We start from the raw sequence: 20,330 nt of genomic DNA, 5'->3' as shown, positions 1-20,330 counted from the left end.
CTTCAGACCTTTACTGAACATGATGTGTAAGACCAGAAGCCTATGACCTCAGGGACTTTGGAATGGGACATGTTAGGTCCTTTTTTTGAGCTACTTGGCTGTGATATTTTGCTTGTTAGAATGTTACAGTGCTTTGCTTTTGTTCACAGATTTACTGATTGGACTCTTAACACTTCATTTTGCAGGATCTGGCCTAGTTCTATCCTGTGGGTCTAACTCGTTCGGACAATTGGGAATTCCTCAAATATCAAGTCCGTGCTTGATTCCACATAAGATCGAGGTAAAGATTTAAAAGGAATTGTGCTTCAGAGCTCTGTACTTTATATTGCTTCCAGTAACTTACAAAGGTCATCTGACCTCAGTGGGCTTTAAGCCAGATTCTTCAACTATTTTTTATAGAGTCTATCTGTTACAGTAGACTTATGAAGTAAAAGACCAAAGATGGTCATTGACCCAGAAATGAGAAGCTAAGGCTGCTTTTCTTGTTGTACGAAGAAGTTGCCCACTTCTAACAGAAAGTTGTCTCTTTAACATTGTAACATTTCATAATGTATTTTGATAACATCTGCAGAAGGGATCTGGTGCTCAGATGATATGAAGTGATACTAAAGGTAGTGAAACTGTGCAACTTCACTCCAGCTGAAGTTTTGCCTCAAGTTTGCAAGATACTAGATATGTTTTGCTAGGTGAAGGGTATGTGCTTTCACTGTACTTTGTTGGAGGTTTTTCCCTAACAGCTCAAAGCAAAACAAAATGAGCCAACAATAATCCACCCTTGAAAAAACCAAACTGTGTGATGGAGTTCAACAAAGTTAGCTATGCCAATTCTTTTGATCTATTTCTATGGCGCTTCTTGCGCAGCAGTTCTGTTTTTTAAGTACGTGTTGTTTTTTTAAGTGTATTTATAACTGTCAGAGTTTCTTGTCCTCAAATGAGGACTGTAGTATTATTTCTTGGCTGTAAAAACAGTTAGATAAAAATAAGCTTTGTCACCCCCAAAGTAATAGAAATGCGAGAAAGTACGTAGCTGCAGGAAAAGTAGATCTGAGGGAATAAACTTTAATTTTATCGCTTTTGAGATTAAAATGATTTTTACTTTTGCATGTAAAGGAACTGACAAGTGCATTGACTCGCTTCTTATCTAACCTTCAGCATTTACCAAACAATATAAATTTCCAAGGAAATAGGATGGAAAGTTAGATAACAATTTCCCTGTTGTCAAGTATCTTCAGGACTCTGACAGCATAGCTCATGTTGTTCCTGTAAGTCATGTGGAAGTCTATGGTGATATTTGTAGGTGAGGCACTGCTGAGTGTGAGTAGGGAGCTCAGAATGTAGCCCCAAATTAATTCCTTTAAAATGTTTTAAGTAGTAGGTACCAAGACTTCTGTAAATCAGAAAAGCTTTCCTGTTGTTGGCTATAAGCCTAACAGTTTAAATTCTCACAGGAATTCTAATTAATCCCTAATTTACACTGTAGTTTCTTATTTGGAGAACACTAATGAAACTCTTTTCCATCCATAAGACCTCTCATGTCTAATGAAAGCAGTAACTTCAGAGCAGAAGGGATTCTCGGACAAGAAATTTAGCCTTGTGGCTCATGCCAGATACTCCTTTGCTTTTTTTTTTTTAACGTAGGAGAGGAAGGACAGCTGATCTACTAGGGAACCCCTAGTGAATAGGGCTTAACTCACCTGATGTTTCTGTATCCTTGACTTGTCCTGGGAACATCATTCCAGTATGGTACCTTGAAAATGGTAGTATTGACAGTGCTAATCGGAATCTGTCCCCTCCCTGACCACATGGCCCATTCATTTATCTGGAATATTTTCTATTTTGGTTTGTATCCTGTTAAATACTTGGGCTAGATGCCATCTATTTTAAATAGTGTTACATCTGTGAGAAGAATAATAAATTTGCAGAGTACTCGGAAGTGGAGAAGTGCCAGAATTGAAGTACCTTGTGCAAGTTTAAGTCACTCATTTTATGCGCATGTGACTTGGTAGTCTTCTTTTGCATGATCATATGGGGCAACCTTCAGTGGTGTAGGTGGTACTATCAACTGTATTGTTTGTGATCAGAGGACTTGGTAAGACTGAACAGCTTCATAGAGCTTATTACTGCTTGTCACTGGTATTTGCTGTGGAGATTTTGGTGTAATTCTTGAGGAACACTGAGTTAAAATTAAGAAATAAACGTATCTGTATCACCAAGAAGGTTTCTATTTTCATGTGAGGATATTGACTGTGGCTTTTTATTTGTTGCCACAAAGCTGTACATCTAGTTGCTTTGCTTGATTTTTTTTTTTTTTGGAAGATGTTCCCACTAATTTTTGTTGGCCAAAATTTACTTCCTTTCTGATCCAAAATGTTGATATGCATTGTGACATGCAGGCTAGAATTGCGAGAACTATTTTCATAGCATACCACTTCTGTGTTTGGCATATTTTGCTTTTAGAGGCACTAAATGCAAAATGCAACTAAAATATATTTTTCTTTTACTTGAGTAGTCTCTCAAAGAGAAGGTGGTGGATGTTGCTGCAGGACTGAGACATGCCCTTGCTGCTACAGGTAATTATGTCATTGTTCTTTATATAATTTCAGTAACAAACGAAATAGAGTTTTAATGGCTTGGAGAGGGAGGAGGGGAAAGAAGATGAAATTTATTTCAGCTTCTACTTACTTTTTTTTTTTTTTACAGTTGAGGAACAACAAACTACACATGCTCTTTTATTTTGGTTTAATTTTACTTGAACTTCAGTGTGGGTTCCAGGTAGTGGAGTCTAGCTGAAGATGCAAAGGAGGTGCTTGGAAGAAGAGTGGGATCTCTGGTGCTTGTATGAATACTGGGAATTAAGCTTCCCTGAGCTCTGCGCTCAGTGGATATCTTGATTCCGGGCTAGGTCAAGTCTCTTAAAGGTCCTGAGGAGAAGACAAGTGACTTTACTCCCTCAGTGTGCTGCACTGTACAAACAAATTAGCATGAAGGGAAGGAAAGGGCAGAGAAAGTGCAACGAACTTGTAGTAATAAATAAATTGTGTCCATTCCTGAGGCACTACAGCTATGGGACTTGTGTTACTGAGTCCTCAATAATGTCCGGATGTAGGCCTCAGAGACCTGAGACAGGTTCCTTAGTATCTTCTTCATTTTGTTACCTGTATAAATGAGACTACAAGTATTTGTTGCTTGATGACTTCACCAGGGTTATCTCTATGTTTATGAAGTGTGTTTTTGGCATAAAGGTCTTTTGAAGTGTAATTTGAATCAGTGAAAATGATGTGAATGTACCTTTAAAAATAATTAATGACGTAAGTGATTTTGTTGGTGGTTGATGTGTTTTAATCTTTTCTACCTGTGTTTACTCTGGAAAGAGAGCGGTTTGGTGTTTCAGTGGGGAACTGGCATGGCATCTCGGGCAAAGCGTGCAAACCAAGGAAAAACCCTCCCCCTGTTCTTGACAGCAAAGGAGCCCTGTGAAGTAACAGGTAATCCAGGAATCTGATTCCTTTTTAAAGGTGGATAGAGCAGAAATACAATTTGGAGTGATATGTGACATGTAGCATCCTTTTATTATAAAGCCACTTGGTATTATAAACATGCAGTGGAGTATCTGAAGGATAGAATGGGCATACAAGGTCATAATCTATGGGGGAAAATGATAGTGAGTCTTGCAATGTCTATGGCCCAAAAGCAGAGGCTTTTGTTATAAAATTCATCGTCATCCTGTTACACTTGATACAGCTCTGTTTTATGTGTATGCATGAAATGATATCTGCTGTACAAATTTTGAGACTAACTTTTCTCTAGGTCTGGAAGATGTAAAGGTGAAGAGGGTTGCTGCAGGCTCCTATCATTCGGTGTCACTCACAGGTAGGCCTTGGGTATAGAAGTGAAAGTCCTTGTCTTGGCCTATAAAGGTTTTTGTGCTTTGGAGATGTTTGCCAGTTTTGGTTTGACTGATAAAATTTGATCTGGCCTTGTTAGTGCTGGTTCATTGTTTTGTAGTAGTTTTGGATTCTGAGAACTTTTTTTTTTTTTTAAGAGCTGGATTCATGTTTTGAATTCTGTGTGTTTTTTCTTGGGGTCAGGTGTGACAGCCCTTAGGAGTAAGTAAGGGTCTGGGCTTTTCAGTGATTAGAAACTCTGAAAGGATTTGTGGAAGCACATGCTTGGGTAAATCTCTGGAGCTGCAGCATGATGCTGCATGGGGTAACTCTGGATGGGTGAGCGCTGGAACTGATGCAACCCTTTGTCCATGGAGAAAGGGTATGTTAGGTGGTTGTCCCAAGACAGACTGCTGTGGCTATCCTGCTTCTGCTACGTGAGCTAATGCCTCTGCGTGGGGCTGTGCAGGGATGTGAGATGGTCTGGAGCTATCTTAGGTGGTTCTAATATAACAGTTTGCAGATCTGTGTGAGGTGATGTAAGAGCACAAGGCTTATTTAAAGCAGTAGGAAGTTGCTTTAATTGCTTAGGCACTTCCATAATGTCTGCCGTTTATTCTTTGATCTTTAGGCAGTGCTCCCATGCTGGGCTATTAAGTATCCAGTAATAAAAGTCTAATAAAGGTGTAGTGTGTTTGATGGTTTTTTTTTTTTTTTTTTTTTTTTTTTGGCAGACTCGGGGAAGAGGAAACAGAATAGCTTTTCATGCTGTAATCTTACAGTTTTGAAGTGTGGAAAACATATTGAACCTTATGAAGACAAGTCTTTGCCAAACTTTATAGGAACAAGTTCTTAGCAAATACGCAGCCATCTGGTACATCTGTCGTCATTAAATGGAGCTCTGGAGTATTTGGTTATGCAGAGCTACAGAGATTTAGTTGTATGGGGAGATGTTATAAAATGTAAATTATATTGAATTCTGAGATAAAAAGTGTATGTGCGATTATTGAAGAACAACAATAAGGACAAAAAGAATCTACTTGAGCTAATTAGCACTCTATTTAGAGAGTGAACAGATTATTCTTTCATGCTTTTGCTTTTTATTTAAGAGGGCAGTCTACTTGGCAGCAGGGGGACCAAGATTAACAAAGTGAGTGCCAAAGACTTTAATAATGTGATGCTATTGCTGCCCTTCATCCTGCAAGATACTTGTTATTACTTAAAATACTTTGTATTTTAAAGATACTTGATATAGTAAAGATACTACTGCAGGATGTAGTATTTAAATGGGGATTTTTTTTTCTAGGAATCTCTCAAACTGTGGTGCAATTTTCTTTGGCTCTGTTTCGTGAGCCACCTGCAGGTGGGATACCAAACACTTGCAATCAGGCAGGTTTTTGACACAGGCAGGGTTGTTGCAAACATGAATGGCAGTTCCTTTAAAAAAAGGCTCGTAGTTTCCCTGTGTCCAAATGGGCCTGAAACCTCCAGTGATGGGAATATGGTGATAAGTCTTAGTGTCTAAGTTTTTGTTAAAACCTACTCAAGAAATGAGATGGGAGTTGAGCATGTGACATTTCCCAGGATAAAGGAAATGCACCTTCTGGAGAAAAAAAAGGTGGTGACAGAGGCAGTGGATGTTGGCTGTGGAAACATGAATGGCTATAATGTTGTTTTTTGTTGAAACAAGCTGTTTCCATCCTCTCCTTTTTTCTCTCCAGAAGGTGTATGTACTTCACTCTGGGAAGGAGTTTATCAATTTTAGTGGATAATTTGAATGAAACAATTGCTTGATTCGTTTTTCTTTTTCATTTCAGTTGTGTTGTTTTATTGAGGAATGTGGGAGTTCCTGCAGATGACTGTCAATGTGTAACTTGACAAATACTGGCTTTCCCCCCGCCCCTTTTCTCTTGTTTTTTGCCAGCAGTACTATCATGGAATTCTTCCAGCTCATTCTTTCTGTTACTGTTACCAAGCTGAGATCATTAAATATATTGTAGCCTAAGTCCTACTTTTTTTTTTTTCTCTGAAAGAATTATTTCTGTCATAACTGCTTGTAAAGAGTTCAGTGCTGACCTGAGACTTCCGGAAGCCTTGAGTGTTGTGAACGTGTGCTCCGAACAATTCTGTGTTGCACATGATATGGCTTCCAGTCTTTCTGGGCCCATGAGCATGTACTTCATGTGTGCAAGATTTATTTCTTATGCTTGCAGCTTGTACAGGGTGGCAAAGGACTTCAGGAGGCCTGACGTAGCTCATGTTCTGTTAAGTGTTTCTTGTGGATTGTATTTTTTTAACATGGAGGCCTAGAACCTGGGCGGAATGATTTTGTGCTGAAAAGATTAAACTAATGATATGTAATATCTGCAGAAGGACTCACCTGAACAGTCATCTTTTTACTGTCAATTGGTCGTTAGGCTGCGAGCAACTCCAACTCGCACCAGTGAAACATATAAAGCAATGTGGATGTTTCTGTAAATATAATTATCCCTGTGGGTGGAATCCACTTGCACAAATGCTTATTCTAGAAAAGGGGTGGGGGAAGATGAGTAATTACCTACAGAAGTCTCTCACTAGTTGTCTAGCACTGTTCTGAGGCATGATAATATTTTAATTTTGTCTTGTGATGGGTGGTACCTGCTTTAGTTGTATGTTCATAGCTGTGTGTCACATTACTTTAGGAAGTGACTGAGCAAGGTGGGGCAAAGAGCATTAGACTGTCCCTGCTTTGGGGGATTTACTGAATTTGCTCAAGCTGAAGAAGGCAGGAGAGTTATGAGCAGAGCTAGGAGTCTGTAGCTCTTGTAGAGAGGCTGGGAGACTGTAATGCAGGGCAGGAGCAGCCAGCCAGGCTTTGAAGAGTCCCAGATGCTGGAGGGGAGTTAAATTATTTGCTTCAATTCAGAAAGTTATTTACTGAACTGAATCAGAGCTTTGGGCTGGAGGTAAAAGCTGGCCTGCAAGAACAGAGTAGACTGAGAGGGACTGCTCAGTGAGTGTCCGCAAGATGCTTTGAATTTTTTTTTTCCCTCAGAGAAGTTGACTACTGTGATTAGTTTTCTAACAGAACTTGGCCTTTGTTATAAACATCTTTCAGTCATCTTTGAGAGGCTCACAGTAGAAATGAGGTCTAGGCAGTCTGACCTGAAAGCTCTGGTGGTTTCAGGGAGTTAATGTAGCCCTCAGAAAACAGGCTATGTTGTTAAGGCCCTTGCAAATATTTCTGATATCCTAGTTACAGTGTGTGTGCATGTGGTAAAGAGTGGTAGGGAAAAGCATATAGTGAAAACAAAAATTGAATGAAACATTAGTCTTTCCTCAGCATCACTGAGTTGAAACAGAGCCTGTATCTGGTGGTGTTCGATGTATATCACTTTCAACACATTTTACTTCTCTGTCTATTGTAGATGAAGGATGCCTGTATGTCTGGGGTAGCAACAAACACGGGCAGCTAGTGAGCAAAGAGATCTTTCTTGTTGAGCCCAAGAAGATTGAGACTCAGTTTTTCTCACATGACAAGATTGGAGCAGTTTGGAGTGGCTGGACCCACTTGGTGGCACAAACAGGTAGGATATCTAAAAAGCAGCAACATATGGCACCAAAACAGTAAATTGTCTTTATTGCATTCAAACAGTGTTCTTTCTCACTGGTACTGGTTGGATGCAGAGTTTTGCAGTTTCACCTGAGCAGTGGTTGTCTCCTGAAAATGATAAGGTCAGGCATCCTTTGGCTTCTGTCCCTGATGTGTTACTGCGCTTACAGGTCAAAGGGCCTAGCATTTCCATAAATGCAGTAGCACCTGCGTGTACACACTAGAGGGATGCAGCCTCTCTGCATCATCAGGTTACTGGTATACCAGAATGTATATGACCTTCTAAAGATCATTCTGCTGGGTGAGTTATGACAGCTTCTTTGGAGAGAAAAGAATTTTGTGGAAAACTTGCTTCAGAAAATGGAGAAGTAGGAAAATATGGCTGTAGCTTCCAAGATAAGTGACTATATTTGGCAGGAAGATACGGGCAAAACTCTCATTCAGGCACAGGAGTTAGGGTGGGGGGAAGAGAATCCTGAGCAAGTGTCTGTCTGAAAGGCGTGGGCGCATAGATATGTACCGTTCACAGGTTACCTGAGTGTTAGCTGAGGATCTTAACAACAGTCATAGCTGAGAACCCTCTGCTTCTGCTATCCCATTTGAGAAGACATGGTCTCACTGCAGTAAGTGAAATAAATTACATGGCTCTGCACAACTGTACTAACCTTTCTTCTGTACTTCAAGAGTGAGCCTAGCTTTTCATGCTGCTCTTTAGTAAAACGTTTTAAGGGCAAATAAAATCATGTGTTCGGAAGAAAGTCAATAAACTAAAATAAGCTGGCTTGTACGTGTGTGTGTGTTTGTGGTCAAAGCCAGAAAATATTTAGAAAAGATTGGTAAAAAGAGGTATCATTAGACTTGAAGAGCATCCCCTGAAGATGAAATGAAAGAATATTTTATGTTGAAGCTGTACCTTCCTGAGAACCTTTCCAGTAAGGACAGTGTGAAAGCTTGCCACATGCAGAGGGCTGTAGGGTTAGATTCTTTCCTAGGAAGAGGTAAGAGGAAGGTTATGTAGTAATGACATTCCTGCGTAAAAGGGTGGTTGATCTGATGAAAGCGACTTGAATGCATTTGTATTGTTGCTCTGTTGTGAAATGCAAAGGCGGGAGAGAAAGGTAGAGGAGATGGAAAGGTGAGACAGACATCTAAAACTATTTTGTGGTGTTCACGTGTGAACAGTCTGTGCTATTTGCTTCTCCTGTTGCACGCTGTGTGGTGTGATAGTTAAGACTAACAAGAGGATAAAAGTCTTCTGTAGAACAAACAGAACAGCCAGAGTTACATTAGCAGGGGTAGCATGTGTGCATTTCTGCTTTTGCCTTGTATAAATTGCCAGGTGAGGAAATGAGCAGATGAAAGCCTTTTTCCTAGAGTCACACTGGAGATTAAGAGCCTACTGGTCTGTCAGGATACAACCTGTTTGTTAGAAAAACTGCAGAAGGGGCTACAAATCTCTTGTTGATCTTTACTGGGTTCTGTAATTATGGGTACTGGTTCAGGGAGTGCTTCGCCTTCAGCATGGGTAGTTTTATTTAAATGCAGTTCTTACATGCCCAAAGGTCAGCATGTGATTAAGTGTTCTATTAAATTGGTGCTGCAAATCCTGAAACAGTCAAGCAGTAATGTCCCTTGCTCTGTGAGAAAAGTGTCTTTTTTAATTACCATATACTGTGAACTCTTGGTGCTAGATTTTGGAGGGATGTGATGTGTGACTAGAAAAACAAATTGGTTAAGCGTTCTGTTTCATAGCATTCATTGTTTGACATCAAAGTACATGACAGAAATGTCATCTGAAAAAAACCTGCATTACTCTAGCTGCTCTCTTAGCTATTTAAAGAAATGATTGAACTCTGATTTTTAGAGGATGCTTTATTGAAAACTTCAGAGCTGTAATCAATGCTATGTGCTGCTTGGAAACTTTTCAGGTAGAGTAAAGGAATGTATCTCAAAATGTTTAAGTCTTCAATAAAGTGCTTAGTGTCATTCGCACTGGAACAGAAATGGTAGAAGAAAGACATTAGTCAGGATAACCTAATTTTTAAAAAGAGGGTCTTGTCAACATGGTTTGCCTTGCTTCACTATTTCTTAATAATGCATAGACACTAAGTAAAACTTCCCCAAAGTTTTAATAACTTTAGTGTTTCACTTAGTTACACTTATCCGTGGCCATTACAGAAATGAAGTGAATATTTTAGTAGGCAATTTTAAGAAGTAAAAAAAAAAAAAGTATGTCGAGTGACTAGTAGGGATTTTTTTTTTGTGAATGTGTGAAAGTAATTTAAATAAAAATAGGCTGACTTTTTAAATCTGCGTTAGAAAACTGGCCAAGCAATGCAGTGGCGTAAGTTATTGTTGAAACCGAATTTTATGTATTTAGAATTTTCAGTCTCTTTGAAAGTCAATGGACCTGAACCTAAATCATCCAGAATAAGATTTTGAATGGCCTTTGGCAGCCTCTAGATACCAATCAGAATCTCATGGGATTTTCAAGGGTTGCTCAACTACTAGACATAGTGTGAGCGAAGCACTTAACTGTTTCTGAAAAATCACTCACTGTCTGTGATTAAACTCACAGCTAAGTAACTCAAAAATGCAGCCCACTTGAAAACTTTTTCCTGCATGCAGTTCTTCCTCCATTATTTTTACCTCCTTCTAGCAAAGGCAGAAATGCTGCTTCAGTTTCCTGGTGCTGAAGTCACATAAACCAGTGGTCTCCGAACTTCATTGATTGTGTGCCCCATCAGTAAATTTTTTTTTTAAAAATGCATCCCAATATACATATACTTCTTATTTATTTATCAGTAATGGACATGTACTACTGTCATATGTTGTGCAAACTATAAAACATGCACAACAGAAATTTTAAAAAGGATGAGATAAATACTACTTAAAATATTATTTTAACAACTCAATTAAAACAATTAATAATTTATTAATAAATTTAAATATTTATTATTCTCTTCCTGCCCTCCAGTGGATTGTCTTGCACACCCCCTGGGCTGCATGCACTGCACTTTGGAGACCATGGATATAAACAATTCCTGCTCACTTTACTCTGGAGAGTTCCACAGTTAGTGAAAAGGAAGCCAAATAGAGTGATTTTTTGGACATGGGAAGAAGGAAGGAAGGGATATTGTAGTATGATGCTTTTCTCTGTTCATTGTGGAAGGTAGGAACATATTTTGGAAAGAATTGCAGTCTATAGGGATTTTGCTGCATGAAAGAATGGATAAGTTTTTTTCTAATTAATAGTCTCACCATGATGCAAAATTTAGTAGTTTAACATTTATGTCACTGTATCTGAAGTCTAGTGTTGTGTTCTCCACAGAAGGTAGTGGAATTTTAAGAGACCATTACAAATATTTAGAGTTCTGTTTGGATTTTTTTTCCTCAGAATATTAATCCTGGTCAGAGTAGTAATAATAAAACACTAATGATTGCAGCTGTCTTGACAGTAAATTAAAACTTTTCTCATTGGAAAGAAACTGGGTGGATAAAAGCTGGACACTCTGTTCATGCATAAATTCACAAATTCTGCTATTTCAAAATGACATTTTGATCTTTATCTGCTGGATGAGCAGTGCTTGACTGCCGAACTAATGGAACACGGGGAAGTACATGAGACAGTGATGTTGTTAAAAGAACCGTCTGGAGGAATAGTGGGCAGTGTCATGGACGCAGTGGTTTGACACTTTTAAAGTGAGTCCGAGCAAGTTACCAACTTTGTTATCAGAAAAGAAGGAACACAGCATAAATATTTTCTTCCTCTGTATTAAGCTTTCCCGCTTATGTAAACAAGCCTGTTTGAAAAGACTTGCTTTGTTTTCCCTTCATGCTATTGGCAAAATTTTGCATTGTAACTTAAAGCAAAACATGCACCTTTAATTTCTTCCCCAGTCTGTCCTTACAAGTGATTTTAATTGCACCTGAAATCACTTTAATACCCACATCTCTTTCATATGTTGTATTCTACCTCATTCAGCAACTCTCCTGAAAGCCCTGTTTCCTGTCATTTCTCTTCAGAGTTTGGTCAACTCTTTTTTCTTTTGCTGTTGTTTCTATCATAAAGCAGTTCAGATTCAAGAAGTTAATTCCTGAGAAATTAATTGCTCAACTTCAAGACATTAAGGAATGTTTTCATAGGTTGTTGTATTTTTCATCTTCACCCTTAACTGATCCTCATCAGCTCCAATTCTTTATTCTTTTTAATCAGAGGTGTCTTTTGGACTATTTCCATTGTACACAATCTTACTGTAAAATAACTCACAAAATCCTTCAAGACAGACAACTGCTTCTTTTTCTGCCTTGATTACTGATTCCTTCAGAGGAGAGACAACCAATTAGGCTTTGTGGCACCACTAGTACTCCTTCAAAGTAAGTTATATTATTCTGCTAGTAATGATGGTCCTAGCTGATGACGGTTGGTCCAGAAAGATTAAGGTTGAGAGACCCTGGGTGCTTTTTTGCTCAGGTCTCTGATGGTAAGATATTAACTTGTTAGTGTCTTTTGGTTTAGTTATTGTTTTCTGCATGAATGCTTGTATCAAGTGACTTTCAGACATGCTTTTCCATTATGACAGGGCAGCACTGTTATTGTTCCATGTGAAGGACAGACCAGATGAATTCTCCAAGTGCAGGTATTACTCTCTTCAGGCAACCGCTCTGTAAAATGGCTTGTTTCCTTTCCAGCACTCTGTAATGGCACAAGGAGCACCACTGCAGTATAGGTGATATTATTTTTGAATAATAACAAGCAGCTGTCTTGCATTGCTCTGCTTAACAATGTCAACTTTAATTTGTCGTCCTCAAGTTGATACAAACCCTTTGAGGGTAACTGCTGAAAGAGAGGTTATTGCTTAGATCATTTAAGAGAGCGAAGTTGTGGCTTATAACGCTGAAGATGTAAATTAGGCTACTTTGGGAAATGACAGAACTGATCTGACTTGAAGGCAAACCTAAATATAGTAAGAGAAGTCTGTTAAAGACTTAGAGGTGAATCATCAACTTCAATTCAAAACAAGTTATTTTCTTTTTAACTGGGATGCCTAATAAGCTTTCTTAATCTGGCCTCTTTTATTATCCAAGTATTCTCCTGAATACATTCACTGATCTATTTTTCATGTATCGTCACATTAAATTAGGCCTTGTTTGAGCCTTCGGATAAAGAATTACAAGCTCTTTCACCCAGAAGGAAGTACCTTAAAAATGCAGTTAAAATGGTATTTCTGCTGCCTATGCAAAACTGCCTACAGCTAAAAATACATGGAAGAACAAAATGCCTTGACATAGTCTGAATAATATTCTGAATCCTCGTTCCAAATGTGCATCTGAATTTGTGCGTCTTTGAATGTCCCTTGATGTCATGTCATTTAGGCCACATAAACCCACTCTGAAGTGGTCTGACATGTTAGTGACCTACACGGTAAAATAGAACCCGTTTCCTCTTTTTTCTGAAGCAAATGAAGATGAGTCCCTCCAAACACTGAGAGCAGACCAAGGGGATGTTTCTAATTAGCTGGCCTGAAAAGGAGGCTTCCTGCGCTTAATTGCACTTCTGTAGTGATTTCTCCGGTGCTAGTCACAAGGTAAAACTATCAGGCTTTGCTGGTAAGTGATGCAGAGGTGTGGTGTCACTGCGGGGAGGCGAAGTGCGAGGACGTCGCTCTCTGGCACTCGAGCAGTGCAGTTCCAGTCCACTAGAGGCCCTTTCCAGTTTTCTTTTGAATCAAGACTCAGGCAGCCTTCCTCATACTGGAAAGCATCTTTCTTTGCCTTGAATTTTTCAGCAGTTCCCTGGGACAGCAAATACTGATTATTTATTTTGAAATTATTTTTTTATTTTTTAATGCTTGTCTGTGATACCAACAAGGCATCTGTTTTATGGGGACTCTCCTTTCCTCTTTTTAGCCACTATAGCTGGCAGTCAGTTTGAAACTGGAGCCCCTGACATTCTTTTTAATGTGAGGTAGCTGTATTTCATTTGGTAGGATGCTGGGGTTTGGGAAAACAGATAAAATACTGGAAGTTAGCTAAATAAAAAAACTGTTAATTGATGGGAACCCCCAACCCCCTTTGAAGCAGAACCTGCAAAATGAGTCTTTAAGAAAGAAAAGCTTTTGTCCATCTGCCTCAGGCTAAGTAAATTCTAACTAAAATCTGGCAAATGCACTTGCTTTTCTATGGTTTTGGTTCGGTGGTTTTGCCGTGCATGGTTTTTCTTGCTGCCTCCTTACAATGCTGTAGCTTGACGTTATGAAGCAATGGAGCTTATGCTTCAGAGCCCTCCTGTTATGTTCCTTGCTGTTATAATAAATACTGTCACTGTTGTGCACTGTAAGAGAAAGCAACAAAGAATGTCAGTTGAAGATGCATAGATTTTAAAGCAGAAATAGCTGCCACAGGGGAGATCATATGAGTTATTCCAAAGTATGCTGTTGAATTGCACCTGTATGCCCCAGTGTTAAGCCCAGTAATTTTTGCTTGACAGAAATGTAGCCTCTCGAAGACATTCACCTGGTGTTAGTTGTTTTTTTCTTCCTTTTTTTAAAAGAAATTCTGGGTTGCAGGTCCAGTGACTGAATTAGATTGCCACTAGAACCACTGTAGTTACTTGGTTTGCACTTGCACTGGGAGGGGTGCAAGTTCTGGAAATTTGTGGGAATTTACTATTTACTTTCTGTGAATACATCAATGCAGAGAGTTGAATTTTGATAAGTAATTTATATGAAAGGAATCTTTTCTTCTGGCAGAAAGTTACTTTCCAGTCATGAATCATCCCATTAATGCAAAAACTTTGAGGAAGACACAGTAAAGCTAATGAACTGGCGCACAAAAATTTTTGTTTTTTCTTAAGCAGCTACAGTTTGGACAGCCTTGTGATAGCTTTTTCTTCCTGATGAGGAGGGAATGTCCTCACTAGGAGGAGCTCCTCTTTAGGTTAATCCTGTCCTTTTGAGAGCTTTGAAGGCAGATGTCCAGACTCCTCACATGGTCTTAAACTGTTTGTTTCAGTAATCCAGAATTCTGCTCCAATGAGATTGGTTTCTGTTGTTGCAGTTTGGTCATCGAGTCTGCTTTGCCTACAGGAGCAATTGTTTTGAATCCTCTTTACTCTGCTGATGGGAACAAACCTTGATTTAACCTACTGCAAGTTGAGGAAATTCCATGGCATCAGTCTTTTATAGGTGCTTAGGAAAAATGACCAAAAATGAAAAGCATTAGTGACTTATGGAAGCTCTTTTTTCCTATTCCTGGCATCACTTTTCCTACTTTTTGTTCAAGCATGGCCCAATCTGTATCTCTGTAGCCCCAACTTCGAGAGTTTTGTGAGGCCAGGTGTATATAGATTGAGCCAGTCCTCAGGAAGGAACCTTCAGTGGAAGGGAAGACTCTTGCAAAGATTAGCTTTGGAACTGTGCGGTTCTGGAGTTGGGGTATAACACCCTTCTTTCCCCAATATTTATCAAAGTTTAATCTTCTTGCCTTCAGCAAGGTACAGTAAAGTCCTTTGTCTCCTCTGCAATCTTGTGCTATTGGGCCGCCTAGATTAATCATCTTCATTTTACTTGAGGGACCTTGTAGAATATGCTGCACTTTACTTTGCCTTGGCAGTTGAGACTGTGGTTGAGCAGGTACCGAGGCCTGGAGAAAATGTTGGTACTATTGGGGTTCAAGTTTGGTGTGTTTTCATGTGAGTAGATCTTCTTGCTTCACTTGTTTTGGACCTTATTTTGTTCATGGGATCAGGGATGTGGCCAGTCTGGTAGTCTAAATCAAGAATTAACTGAAGTAGAATATACTGGAGAGAAAAAACCAAGGAAACCCAGAAAACCTGAGCTAGTGACTCAAAGAGCCCTATTCCTGAACAACTTATGAAGTTCATCATGTTGTTATCTGTTCCCAGGGTTTTGATGGGAATTCTTTCCTCAAGCAGCAAGGAACTGAAATCTACAGCCAAATCCTACAACACCCTTTGGGGGGGGGGGGGGGGCGGATCTTGCCAGGGCCACTACAGAAGATTGTTCTTTTAACTGCCAAATTGCCACAGAACCTCAGGGAAGATTTTCTGCCAGAAGACAGATCTCAGTAAATGGTGGATATTCTGTGTGTGCTCTCTTGAGGCACAGCAGATGTTGTCTCCAGCAGCTATGGCTCACCGACACAACAGGAGCCTTCTATTACATCCTGCTCTATGTGTCAGCTCCTCTTGTTTAATTCTGTCTTACAACACAAACATGTTTCTTTTGTTTTTATATATAGATATGTAGAGTTCTTCCTTTAACAACAACTGAATAAACAAAACCTGTGGGCTGCCTCTGGCTTATACAGTCTCTTGGTTTTTTCTTGCTTTACAGTATCAGCTTTTGTTACCAAGTTAATGAATTTTTAGTTCACTGAACATTAAAGCATCCTGGATTTTATTTTCAAAATTGTATGGATTTGAGTTCTAGATAGCTGTTTAATAGCTAGAAGGGATTGGCGTTTTCTTTGGCTTCATGAGTTGGCATTGTTCCTTGGCTTTATTTTTAAACTTACAAAGTCAGAGTGTGTGTGTGTTTGTACATGGCTTTGTGATTCCATGCTCCTGTTTCTGCTGCTCCCTGCTGGGGGTTATTTCTACATGACTTTGGTAAAAGTATCGAAGAAATTCTTTTTGTGGTTTGGTTGCCGAGGAGGAGACTAGGTTCAATGTGAACTGAAGGTACATTCTGAAAGGTTAGTATCACGTGTTCAGAGTTGTTCATATGCAAAATGTTTTGGGTTTTTTTTTTGTTGTCACAGAACCTTGCTAACAACATCTTTTGAGTAATTTGTGTTGTTTCTTTGGTCACTGTCCCTCTTTTGCCCCTCCTTGTTCTTAGTAACTTTCAGTTGGTGCAGTAAATAGTTGTGCATGCCATACCATATTACATCTTTTGTATGTGGAGAGAGAGGTGTCAGGAAGATGCTAAGCTGTCACTAATTTTGTTTAAAGCTATTCATTGTTAAATAGAAATATCAGTGATTGGCATTAAGGGCAAAGAAACCACAATTTTTATTTGAAATTCCCCTTGTAAGCTATACTGTGAGTATGTTGGCAAACGGAGATTCAGATGGTCTATGGAGAGTAGGATTTAAATGGATTTTTGTTAAATTTAGCTCATGATAAATGCTGAGTGTTTTTAGCAAGAATTGTAAAACAGGAGCAAAACAGCTATGACAAATTTTGCACATCTTTTCAGCACATCTTATGTGTGTGGCAGCCTATAGAATGCCTCTCCCACAGTAGAAGGGGAAGGCACAGTTTATAAGGCTAGTCTGTCCAGGTTTTCTTGGTCGTGACTTCCTTTCATGCTTGCTTAGTCCTGTCCAGAGGTATTTTGGTAAGTACTCCATGGCTGGAGGAGTTTGGAGAATGACTCAGTCATCATTCAACATTACACTCTGGGCTTTTCTAGCATAGACCACGTGTGTGGGAAGAAGGGACTGTTATATTGAATTTATCTCCTTTTTTGGTGCCATATCCTCTCTTTTGCTGTTGGAAATCGTGATTGTTGTGAACCTAAGTAACGTGAATGTCTGTCCTAACTTGAAAGAACTTTGATCTTTAAAAAGCTTTCAGAAAAATGAACCTTTACAATGCGGATGTGGTATTGATTTTGTTCAGGTCATTAGTGTGTGAGATAAGGGATTCATTACTCCCCCCCCCCCCCCCCCCTTTTTTGTTTGTTTTCTTTGGTTTCTGTGGTTGGATTGCTGCAGTTTATGGCTAGCCATATATTTAGCAAATGTAATAAACAAGGTCAGATACATTAGCAAGTATGTGGAAGATTATAGGGAAGAAAGTTCTAATGGGACGTCACTGACAACAGGCGGACAGTACTAAGCAGTGAAGGATACCAAGAACAGGCTGAGAACTGTAGATTAGGTTGAATTTATGAAAGAATGCAAAAGCCAAAAGGGAAACCCCTGATCCTTAGCCATTTGAAGACAGGTTTAGCTGATCACACAAAGGTAATTACTTGTGTGACAGTGGCTTTGGTTGTCTATATTCCCTACCATTCCTATTGGAAAAGAAAAATTCTGTTCCTGGTTACGATGTGTGGGCTATATCTGGGTTCTGTTTCTGCTGAAAGGCTTTCACCTGGACTCTCGTCAGTGGTAGCTTCCTTTTTGTGTTACAAAATTATACCTTCTTGTGGTGCTTGTATGCAGGAAACCTGTAAATGTGGTGTTTGTTCTGTTTTCAATATCCTATACCACCAGAGCCAATTTGCAAGAAGAGTTGTAGTTTTGGGGGGCTGAGAAGAGCAGCTTGTTGGTTATGAGCTATTTCTTGGGGTTTTTAACTTCCCATATTCTTTTTCCCTTAAAGCAAATCAAACTGTTGCAATTGCGATGATGATAATTCTCTGGGAGACACCTCCCCTTTAACAATTATTGTGTAATCAGGGTACAAAGCTGATAGAAATTTCCTTCGAAGAGGAAGAATTTGACCATAAGTGTCCTTCTCTTTCTGGTTCTTCTGTGTACTTGCAGCTGGAACTGTTGGCATTATCTGAACCACTTGCTCTTTTGTTAAACTATTTCTCTTTTTTGCGTTAAACCATTTCTCCTGAATCATACTGAAATAGTTTAATTCATATTGTACTAACATCTCTGTCAATTCACCTATTAGAAGCTGAAAAGAAGTAAAGGTAAAGGCAAGAGAAAATTCACTGCTCTGTTAACTTCTGTCATAAGCTGCCGCCAAGTTCCCCATTCCGTAGGTATTACTAGAGAAATGACGATTTGGTTTGAATGTTGAATGTTATCACATAACATGACGCAGTTGCATGTAGTGGAATGATATGATGGGATTGACTGAAATTTTGGCAACTCAAAGCCCTTAGTAGTGTAAAGAATTAGTGTGAAACAGACAAACGGTGAGAATTTGCACTTCAGAAATTTTGCAGTTATGCAAAGTGGCTATAATATGGTCTCAGACAAACAGTTCAGATACTTAGTAAAGTAGAAATGCTTCGCACTCGCTTTGCGTAGAATAAAAAGCTGGAAGCTGAAACCAATCATTACATCATAGTTGAACTAATCTGTATGGCATGATTGCCAAACACAATGTATATGTACTCTGTTCTCTTAGTTTGTTGGTCTTTGGACACGTGTACAAGAGAAATGGCTAATGCATTTTCAAATAACTTAATTTAAAGCTAAGCATTTACTAAGCTAAGCATTACTAAGCTCAGCTTTTGAAAGAAGCTGCCTATGTGTACACAATCTGTGCAAGTACATGCATTGATCTAGAGATCTCATTTAACCTTAGTAGCATTTTAAGACTGTTAAATACTTGTTTTCATAACCCTTAAATGACATTTCCTGTTTAGTAATTAATTATTCAGGCTTAAGGCTCACTAATGATTCTTACTATTTGAACATAGATAATGTGCTTTTTAAGAGCTTAGTGGCAGTAGAGTGCTTCTGAAAAATGGTACCTTTCAGGACTTCTTTGCTTAAGAAACAAAAAACAAACGGGAAAAAAAACCCCACAAAGCCTCTATCTAGCTTGTTCTTTTCATGGTTACCTTGAGGTACTTCTCAAATAGTGAATTTGAGGTAAGATACTATAGGATATAGGAGACCTATCAACAGCTGTGAATTTTGAGTACCGGATTTGTAGTCTTGTAGAAGGGCTTTTCCCCCTTTTTTGATACTTGGGAAGTATAATGAGATCTGCCAGGAGAGTGTATCCACTTGGTTTATTTGGTAGCTAGACTGGTGGCTTTTATTCTTTAAATTATTCCAGTTGTGAGGAGCCATAAAACAATCTAACACAAGTCTGTGATGAAAAATTTCAGTTGTACACGTTTGGGTGCTAGGAATGAAGTTGTATCTCTGTCTTAACAAAGTATGTGCAATGGGGTATTTTCTAGTACATGGGGTTTTAATTTTTGTGTATTTGTAAGCATTCAGCTGACTTAGCTGGATTTTTGAGTGCTCTGAAAATACCATGACTGACGTCTATGTTTTAGCACTTGAGTCTAGTACATACACTTGTGGTTAGCAACTGATATTCTTTAACATTTGTTACATACCTTAAGCAAAACCATTTTTCTTTGTATTTTTTTTCTGCGCTGCTCTGTGGCTTGATTTCCTTAAATAAAAGACTAATTATTTTTTAATACAGCCCATGAAAAATATTGCTTTGCTTATAAATATTGTTGAAATCCAAACCTTATGATTAATTCCTACTATATAGTAGGAATGTATATTGGTTTTGTTTAACTTTGAATTATGTTGGTGTTAGTCTCCAGATCAGTTTTCATCTTGGCAGTATATTTTGGATACTAATTTTTTTTATAATTATGTGCATGGAAGCACAGACTGTGAGGGCAGTAACACCACGTAGCAAGGTTAACCTGCTACCTGGAGAAACTTGCAACCAAAAGCTAGAGGGCCAAACCACCAAACTTGAGGAAGTCCAGTGACCAGGATCAGCTGCCAGTGGGCACTGGGTGTACCTGCTCAGAGAGGCATGACCCAGAGCTGGCCTCCAGCAGCTATGCAGCAAGCTCCTGTTGGTAAGTGAGGCTCAGTCTCAATGGCACTGAAGAACAAACAAATCATTCCTACTCCAAGGAAAATTTTGAAGGGGAGTTTGCAAGCTTTTTTGCACCCTTGTGTTGTTTTGCATAGGAGGAGAAGGAGCTGGTTCAAGCCTATGGTAGTTGAAACTCAGGTGCAACTCCCTCTGTTTTTTGTAGTTTCTATTTGAACTTCAGTGCAAAGACTGTCTCTCAGTGTAGGTACATATATTCTGTGTGGATCCCAAACAGCTGAGATCAAGATCTGCAGATGAAGGGGAATTGCATTTATCT

At 39.0% G+C, this 20,330-nt stretch overlaps 1 protein-coding gene across 1 annotated transcript in view; it reads left to right on the top strand.

The window, feature by feature from the left end:
• Window positions 1-20,330, top strand: part of SERGEF (secretion regulating guanine nucleotide exchange factor) — a 152,405-nt gene that overhangs the window by 3,146 nt on the left and 128,929 nt on the right. Inside the window, 5 exon segments of the mRNA XM_059826168.1 lie at window positions 186-280; window positions 2,507-2,570; window positions 3,372-3,485; window positions 3,808-3,870; window positions 7,292-7,450. Of these exon segments, the coding sequence (XP_059682151.1) occupies window positions 186-280; window positions 2,507-2,570; window positions 3,372-3,485; window positions 3,808-3,870; window positions 7,292-7,450 (495 nt within the window).

The sequence above is a fragment of the Gavia stellata genome, chromosome 17 (assembly GCF_030936135.1).
Source record: "Gavia stellata isolate bGavSte3 chromosome 17, bGavSte3.hap2, whole genome shotgun sequence".
Classification (NCBI taxonomy): Eukaryota; Metazoa; Chordata; class Aves; order Gaviiformes; family Gaviidae; genus Gavia; species Gavia stellata.
Note: the sequence above shows the minus strand (reverse complement) of the source record. Positions and strands in the feature narration are given on the sequence as shown.